The sequence below is a fragment of the Fragaria vesca genome, linkage group LG5, assembly GCF_000184155.1.
Source record: "Fragaria vesca subsp. vesca linkage group LG5, FraVesHawaii_1.0, whole genome shotgun sequence".
Classification (NCBI taxonomy): domain Eukaryota; kingdom Viridiplantae; phylum Streptophyta; class Magnoliopsida; order Rosales; family Rosaceae; genus Fragaria; species Fragaria vesca.
The window spans coordinates 5,583,640-5,592,625 of NC_020495.1; the positions used below are offsets into that span (position 1 = coordinate 5,583,640).

The 8,986-nt window shown below is 38.7% G+C and overlaps 1 protein-coding gene and 1 pseudogene across 2 annotated transcripts; both read right to left on the reverse strand.

Annotated features, from left to right (window-relative positions):
- LOC101307895 overlaps positions 1-2,350 on the reverse strand; it is a 29,912-nt pseudogene extending 27,562 nt beyond the window's left edge.
- Positions 2,351-3,065: 715 nt separating this feature from the next.
- LOC101308764 (exosome complex component RRP41-like) lies at positions 3,066-6,641 on the reverse strand. 2 transcript variants are annotated; one of them, XM_004299081.1, is made up of 13 exons: positions 6,519-6,641; positions 6,026-6,079; positions 5,895-5,941; positions 5,753-5,813; positions 5,562-5,600; positions 5,362-5,429; positions 5,147-5,225; positions 5,010-5,046; positions 4,434-4,550; positions 4,222-4,307; positions 3,997-4,086; positions 3,811-3,875; positions 3,066-3,666 (listed from the first exon to the last, which is right to left on the reverse strand). In XM_004299081.1, the coding sequence occupies exons 2-12, from the start codon at positions 6,077-6,079 to the stop codon at positions 3,828-3,830; spliced, it is 726 nt and encodes a 241-aa protein (XP_004299129.1). In that variant the 5' UTR covers positions 6,519-6,641; the 3' UTR covers positions 3,066-3,666; positions 3,811-3,827. The 2 variants fall into 2 exon arrangements, with proteins under 2 accessions (XP_004299129.1, XP_004299128.1); XM_004299080.1 differs by adding an exon at positions 4,735-4,794 and having other exon boundaries at positions 3,066-4,086.
- Between the last annotated feature and the right edge of the window lie 2,345 nt (positions 6,642-8,986).

Sequence of the window (8,986 nt, forward strand, 5' to 3'; positions counted from 1 at the left end):
AAGATGAGCTGCTGTTCAGATCTGCAAATATAAAGCACTTTAGCCGACGACATTTTAATTTTGTCCGCTAAATAATTTTGAAGTCGTCGGCTAAAGTTCACAGACTATAGCCAACGAAAAAAATTCTTTAAGCCGGCGAAAATTTAATTTTGTCGGCTATGTTCCACTTTAGCCGACGAAAATTTAAATTAGCCGACGAAGGAAAATTCTGTCGGCTAAAGTGGACTTTAGCCAACGAAAAATAGTTCGTCGGCTTGGTTTTTTTATTTTAGTCGGTTAAAGCCTTTCTTTTGGTAGTGTGTGCATGGTGGCCTTAATATATATAGCTAACGTACGTACGTTAAACATAAAACTAGCGTAGACTTAGCAACATCAAGATTCGTTTAGATTCAACATCTCTTTTCTCTTCTTTTTTTTTTTTGATGGACATCTCGACAACTAGGACAAAATAGGCACGTCGACATTTTGGACCGGGTCGATGCATACTTCTCAACTCAAAATTATAACTTACCATTCTCTAGTGATAATCTACTATTCTACTTGTCTTATTTGTTTGAAGGTATGCATGTTTTTGAATGTTTTCTCCAATTTAGATAAGAAAACTATGTACTCATTTACAGGGGCGGAGCCAGCTCAGGTGAAGTTGAAGCCTAAAAAAAAAAACCAACTTCTAATAAAAAAATAAAAATATTATATACCCAAATCCTTTACCCAAATACCCAATACCTATCGATCTGAGAGTAAAAGGGCTAAACTCTAGTCTCTCAGTCTCTGTCTCTCACTACCCACAGCCACTGTCCACTAAGCCACCACACCTGACCCCTAAAGCCCCAAATCCTTTCATCTTTTGCCCACTGGTTGACTGGCCCTTGGTTGTTGCTCTTGCCTGTCGCCCTTGCCTCTCACCGGTCGCTCTCGCTGCAGTGCTCCTGTCGATTCCCTTCCTAGTCCGGCAGTCCCCGAATCCCCCGATCCCTACTTCTTGACTTCTTGTCTTCCTCAATCCTCAGGTATGGCTATTGGCTAATCACTAATGCCTAATGGCTCTTTGCCTCTTTCCCCGATCCTTCCTTCCTGACGTGTTCTTTGCCTAAATTTTAATTGTTGTTTTACTAAATTAGGGAATATAATTCAATTACTAAATTAGGGAATATAATTCAATAGGGAATACTGGAGTAGGGAATAGAATTCAGTTAACTAGGTGTTGACTCTTCCTGTTTCTACTGCAACCACTGAGAGAGCTTTTTCATCCATGAATATCATCAAAAACAAACTTAGAAATAAGATAGAGGATGATTTTCTTGATGATTGTATGGTGCTTCACATTGAAAAGGAATTTGCTGAAGTGGTTGACAATGAAGCTTTGGGGCCTCGTAGAGTAAAGTTTAGTTAGTTTTTATTCATGTGTTTCGTAAGGCTTATTACGTCCTCCCTCCCTATGTATGTGTCATCATTAATTAATCAAAATTTCTCGCATCGTTGAACAAAATTTTTTATATGCTATAATTAGCCCAGGTGACATTCTCATCCTTGCTCCGCCACTGCTCATTTGTGAGAAATGATACCTTATTGTGTGCCCGTCAATCTTAAACCCAGGTCCGTCTGGCTGCACAATGGCGAAACCATTAATCTGGGACCGAAAGGTGGCTTCTGCTTTGACAGCCGATACTCGGTTCCTTGAGCTTTCGGCACCGGAACCCTATCCCGGTCATAATACTCGGCTATCTTTAGCTCATCAAGATCAACCACCGGTGATATTCCCTCCAAGGGCCTCATGTACAAGTTAGGTGTTCCCTCAATATAGTAACACAAAACTTTGATCACTCTTTTCTTATGTTCTTCGCCAAACCACCCGACTGAAAACGTGGTGCAAACCACCTCGGACAAGTTAAGCCCCCTCTTCTTCACCGAGTTGACAAATGGTTTGTAGGACAGTGGGAGCTCACTTGCGACTGTTTGTTCATCAAATGTTAGCAAAGGGTAGCCGTGTCCGCCGTAGAACTTATCGGAGACTACGGAACGAGTTGATAAGTCCACTACCATCTCGTGGGAGTGTTTGTCGAGCCTTGTTATGACAAAGGCTCGGCGAGGTAGAGTTTTGGGTTTTGGTTTTGGTTTCGACAACCATGACTTGACTAGGGATTTGTCTGGCTCGTCTAAGGCTATGTACTGGAAAGTGAGGTTGTGGATGGAGCTGGGGTATGATTTTTTGACGATGGGTCTGACCTGAGTGAACTCAGATGGGGTTAGAGGGTCTAGTGGGTGGTACCGGCCGAGGCATGGGATTGGTGATCGAGAAGGTGAAGAAGGAAGAGAGAAAGAAGAAGAGCATCAAAGTTGAAGAAGCCATGCCGGCTTCTCCGTGCATGTTGAAGAAGAAAATGTTATAGTTTTGTTCATAAATAAGCTAATAGTTCTGGGTTAAGTAATTACTACGTCAGTCTTTGTTTAAAATCGAATAATAGTCAACAACTACTTCTAAGTACTAAATCGTGCAGGCCGAAACTTCTTAATTTTCAATGAACTTGAACTTTGAACCGGAAAAAAAATAATTAGCTGCAATTACAGTCTTTAGAAAATTGTAAGTCTAAATAATTAATCAAACTTTACTGTATAAGTCTTCGAATATGGTAACATGCCTTTAATTTACATGTGAACTTTGCTCAAAAATTCATCTTGAGTCATGTTCATTTATCAACTGTTTGTTACAATTTCGAAGTACATACTAGGTAAAAGTAGAACATAACCTTATCTTAGTCTACGATTCGTAAAATTTGCTAACTATTAGTTTACCTTGCTCTCATATGCTAGCTGTCAACTCATTGAGAAATTGCCTATCAAAAAAAAAAAACTCATTGAGAAATTGTCAAGGTCGCACGAGATTGTGACATTGAAGCCAATGCTTTTGTATTATCTGCCAAGTTTTCTTCATTGAAAAGTTTAACATAATTAGCAAACAGATAAGGATTCATAGTTAGTCTTCCCACTCTTCCCTTGAGTCTCTGTTCAGAGAGATTAACAGAATAGATTTACTAAACATTTAACAATCATGTCGTCGGTCTTTTCTTAATCACACTGGGAATAAAGCATTATATTAGCCAATAATCACAAATAGGCAGGTGAGAATAGAATAGAACAGTCAAGAATGTCCTCTTCTGTTGTTGCTCTTAATTTTTGACTTCTTTGATGCATGAACTCTACTTTGCCTGGGTTTCTTTCTAATTGCCTCTTGGTCTAGATAGGGATTGTCACAACACTATCAACTTAACCAGAAATCTCAATACAAGAACTTCTCATAAGGCGGCTTTTGCTGCAGTTTCAAACCGGACATTTGCAACTCAATATCAAAGAGCAATGGCATGTCTAACTTGTCTCCTTGATGGTTTGAAATGTAAAATACTTATGAAAATGAAGGAGTTTTGATTATCTTACTAACAACACAGTCAACACTCCACACTATGATAATAACATCAGGCCCAAAACAAATATTTTGGTTTAGTTAGTAGCTTAGTATCAGCAGCAGGGCAGCACCTCACCAAAATTAACCAATTTCGCCCATGTTACTATTACCAGATTCCAAACCAAACTCTCCATTTGGGGGGTACAATAAACGAGTGTGGTCCTCTTCCTAGCTTAGTTCCACCCACCATCTACAAAGTAGCCAGCCTAAAAGTATATCACAAAACACAAATTAAAAGAAAAAAAGAAAAAAAAAAGGGGGCAATTGGGCGCACAAGTGACTGTTAGACTTGATAAAATTGTTGTCATCAGTTCAAGTTTCCTAAAGAATTAACCAAGAATGTTTATCACCTTAACAAGCTATGAAATTAGGTTCCTCGAAGATACTCCAATTGCTTTGTATTCGCCAGTAATATCTGTCATAAGAACTCATTAAGCAGTGGTCATCCACATGACAACAGATAACTTTTCATTTGAAAAAAAACAATAAGTAAAAAAAAAAGAAAAAAAAGAAGAAGTAAAAAGCACTTATATTACTTCTCTAATGTAATCTGCAACTGCCTTGCACCCTTCTATTGCAAGTTGCATTACATTTTCAAAAGTATCCAATGACAACTTAGCATCCATCTGCATTGAATAATATCACAAATGAGCGGTTTACAACAGAAGGCACTGATTGATATGCCCAAGGTTAATTAAAACAGTTATCGTAACTTAAAATTGGGAAGAGAAGATTAGATCACATATTTTGATTTTAAGAACCTGAAGAAGAGTCACTTTGTCCAACTTCGGCATAATTCCTAAAGTGACATCAGCGCCTCCAGCACTATCTTCTATATAGTTTAAATCTGTCAAGCCAATAAAAGTAAGGTCTTAATAATTTGTACTTTTGTAGTGTCATACCGGTATGAAGGCATTATAGGGAACCCAACAAAATGTATTCTCTGTAAAATAGAAATTTAAGTGAATATTACCGAGTAGAGGTGTGTTATTAAGGTACCCAGCACTGCAGGAAGTGACAAGATCTCGCATTGGAATTCCAGCATCTGCAAGGGCCAGGGTTGCAGCATTGATACATGCAGATCTAGTTCCTGCAACAACATAAAATGCAGAAGCATTGAGTAGATAATTAAACTCACAAATAGATCTTCTTATTCTTAATTGAACCGGTGAGGCAGCCTAGTATCAAAATTAAAAGTGACACACAGAAGTGCTTTGGGAATAGTCCCACTTGAAAAAAAACAAAAAAAAAACAAAACAATAGCAAACAGTCACCTCTCAGCATACTTGGACCCTTAATGAGAATGGCCTTAAACAGAAGTACCACAATGCAAACTAGTTGACAACATGCAATGAATTAAGAAGGCCTCTTTTTCTCAACAAATAAGCCTGAATCTACTAAATATTGGATAACAGAGGATCAAGCATGAGTTGGTGCAAACACAAGAAAAAAAAAAAAAAAAAAAAAGGAAAGCAGCCTTGACATTACATATTCTGAAAGTACAGTTTATCAACAGGACTTAGGACCGCATAGAGGCATTGATATTTACCTCCATCTGCTTGGAGAACTTGCACAAAAATGTCTATCTGCAAAAATCATATACAAGGTACAAGACATTAGACAAGAAAAACTACAAACTCAAGCAGGAAAAGTTCCCGATATAATACAACTGAAGCTGAGACAAACCTGAGACCGAGGCATTAAGTTTGTCAAAATGCATTCTTCCATAGTTTGGCGAATAACTAGAGATATCTCAGTGGATCTCCTGAGAGCATCAAGGACAGACATATTAGTTATCAATATTAGTCGAGTAAAGGATACAAAACCGTCATGCTAAACTTAAATACAAGATGATCTAAAGCACATATGCCTGGAGACTCAAAAGGGATAGAACATATAACCTATCACCCTTCGGTTTTCTCATCCGATCTCCGGTACTGAAATTTGCCATGGTGTATTCACATCTCACCTACATATATCAACAATCACAGAGAGCCAGTATGCTTAGAGAGATAATAAATACCTCTTAAGTTAACATCTTAAGCATCACATACATAAGTTTAGTTTAGTTTAGCTCAATAGACAGGACAAATTATATTACAAATGCATTGGCATTCAGTTGTTGGCTCCTATTTTGGACCTGCAAAACAAAGTAAAAATTAGCAATAGCTTGAATGGATATACATCTAAAATGTGATGAGATTTTTGAATAGATAATGAGTGTGCAATGTTAGCTATAACTTTAGCTCGTAACTGAACAGCATTAGAAACCCACAAGAAAAAGTGACTGACCTCTCTAGGGCCATACACAGCAGCAATAACTTTGGTGTTACCCATTTCGAACATAGCAGAACTGAAATTTGATATGCAAGATGAATTAGTAACAACATAAAAAGAAGTTACAAAAACAGGAAGAAAGGTTTAGTGTTAGCACCCGTCGGCTTTGGATACAACACCAATCTCTGCTCGAATTTGCCTCATCTGGGATCAAATTAAAAAGAAAAATTAACCAACTCATCACAGAAAAAATTCAACACAAAAGAAAGTCAAAGGATAGACAAATACTTCCATGGGACGGCGACCATCTAAGCGAAGACCCTCAGGGCTTATGAACTCCATCTGTTGCAATATCATAGCAATTAAATTACAAAACTCTAACTAACGAGGGATAATAGTCATAATACTAGAAAACACAATCATCATGTAACAATTTAACATCAGAGAACCAAACCGCAAGAACATCGCAGTTTACTATTAGTTTCTGGAAACTACTTGCATTACTTCATCTTTCACCAAAGTTTCTGACTTTATGCAAAGTTCACTCTCAAACAAATCTCTGTTTCTTAAAAACGAAATATGCCGGTAAAGAAACATACCCAATAACTCATTCCAATATTTCAAACCCACAAATTCCCAATTCTTATCTCAATCGGAATTCACCCATTAACCGATTCAACTATCTAAGACTCAAAATTAAACACAGAACCGAATAACAATTCGATTGAGTCAATGAACAAATAGATAAAGAAACAGTACTGATTCAGGACAATAATGGCACCTTATTACGGGCGGTGAGTTCGGGCAGTACGGTGGTGGCTGAATGGAGCTGCGTCGGTTGAGTAGAACCGTGCGGAGGAGAAAAGGGCAGACTTTGGAGGGTTTAAACTTGCATATATTGATGAGCGAATTAGATAGAAGTCTTAGAGACATTTTCTGCCGTATACTCCCACCTAAACATTTTTACCCACATAAGTTTAGCAAAACTAAAAAATACAGACCGTCATCTAACCAAAAAATTAGATTTTTTATCTTACATTTACAAAAATGCCACTAATGTAAAAAGTCAACAACCACAAATGGTCTCCGGCAGACCTCCAACGAACTTTCCGGCTGACCTCCGACAAAATTTCCGGTCGACCATCTATGAGGATTCTAACGACCACAAAAACTACTACCACTGACAACAAAAGATACTACTGCCGACAAAAAAAGCTACTACCACTGACAACAAAAGATACTACTGATAGAGAAAAAAAAAAAAAAACTACTGCCACCAGCAAAGAAATATACTATCAATAGCAACAAAAGCTACTACCGCCAGCAAAAAAAGCTACTACCGCTAACAAAGAAAGCTACTACCATTGACAACAAAAGCTACTACCACTGACAACAAAAGCTACTACCACTGACAATAAAAACTACTACCACTAACAATAAAAACTACTACTACTGACAAAAAAAGATAAATACTACTGTCGTCAACAAAAAATACTACCGCCGGAAACAAAAGCTACTATTGCCAGGAACAAAAACTACTAGCGTTGTAAAGAAAAGCTACTACCATTGTAAAAAAAGCTACTAAAAAGATAAAGAAAAGCTACTACCGTCGTAAAGAAAAGCTACTAGCACCATAAAGAAAAGTTACTACCATACATAATAAAATCTACTACTACCAAGTAATACAAAATATACTATTACAGTGTCAAAAATATACTATCACAATGACAAAAATATACTATTACTGTGTTGGCCATAACCGGTCAATTGTGAGCTTGTTGAGCGTTGAGCATGTCAAGAGGACGGTTCCATTCTTGGTAGAGCCTTTGTTTCCCAACGTCGTAGATGCCAACAACGACGGGTTTATCTGGATCGGATCTGGAGGTAGGTCTAGTCGATTTCATCAAAGGTGAAGGCTCTAGATGGTTGAGCAGATCAAATCAGAAGGCGTCATCGTCGATCAGGAGGCGTCGTCGTCGGGCCGACGGCGTCAAGGTCGAATTAGAACACGTCAAGGTCAAATCAGAAGACGCCGAGGTTGAGGCCGAATTAGAAGTCGTCATTGATGGAAGCCATGAGATGATCTTCATTTGAAAACCAGATATCTCTGGCGTCGATTTGCTTCTCCGACGACAATGACGACGCCTCGACATCGACCTCGACGTTGCTGACCAACGATGACGCCTCGACCTTGACGCTGCCAAATCGACGTTGATGCCTCGACTGCATCTAATTCCATCAACGACAATCTGGCAGCGTCAAGGTCGAGGCGTCATCGCTGGTCGGCAACATCGAGGTCGATCGAGGCGTCGTCATCGTAGTCGGAGAAGCAAATCGACGCTGGAGATATCTGGTTTTCAAATGAAGATCATCTCATGGCTAGTTTTGAAGCTCCGATTTGCACAAAGAGAGAGAGAGAGAGAGAGAGAGAGTAGTTTCGATAGAAAGAGAACAATCTGATGGATGTGGTTGAGATGTAGCTAAGGGTGCTTTAGGTAGAACGAGAAAAATAGGTGATAGGCTTGGACCCAAAAGTGGACTTATATGGGTAAAATTGTTAGGGTGGACTTATGTAAGAAAAAATGTTGAAAAGAGGACTTTTATGAAATTTTCTATATATTGATTCTTGGGTTTAAACTTTCAGGGTGATACATGGATTTTGGCTAAATTTATACTATATACTAAAACTGAGTTCGGATTTGAACAGTACCCGTGGGGACCGAAATGACGGTGTCAAGACCCACCCCGAATTTTACCCTAAAACCCGGAGTAATCCCGCGGGGACCACCTCCAAGGAAGATATTACCGAAAATTCGGCATGACCTCCCTTGGAAATGGACAACCATTCCTAAAGAAAAACCTGCAAGCACTCCTAAAATTCTCAATCCACCCTTAACTTCTGGAGCCTACGTGCTCCCCAAACACAACCACCACCAATAACAATAATAAAATCATCTTCCAAATCAACACATAATTATCCAAATAAGATAACATACATCCTCCGTTAAATATTCTAAACAGAAATCAACAGACCGCACACTACCGAAAATAATTTACATTAATCCCGAGTATTCAGAGCTACTAGACACTAGCGGAAGTAAGAAAACACTGGTAGGTTAAACAGGTAACCTACTGGTGAAAAATGGTGGAAATGCAGGTGACTATGCCTCGCCTCCTACTAGATCTAACCCGAACTCTGCAGACTAGGCATTTTAAAACGAACGGCCCAGGGGAAAACATTTAATAACG

Bases quoted from the DNA above. Each gene is read 5' to 3' on its own strand.
- LOC101308764 (XM_004299080.1), bottom strand. From the start codon at position 6,079: ATGGAGTTCATAAGCCCTGAGGGTCTTCGCTTAGATGGTCGCCGTCCC. The intron at 5,942-6,025 runs GTATTTGTCTAT...ATTTGATCCCAG, and splicing joins ATGGTCGCCGTCCCATGGAA to ATGAGGCAAATTCGAGCAGA. The intron at 5,047-5,146 runs GTTTGTCTCAGC...TGATTTTTGCAG, and splicing joins ACTTAATGCCTCGGTCTCAG to ATAGACATTTTTGTGCAAGT.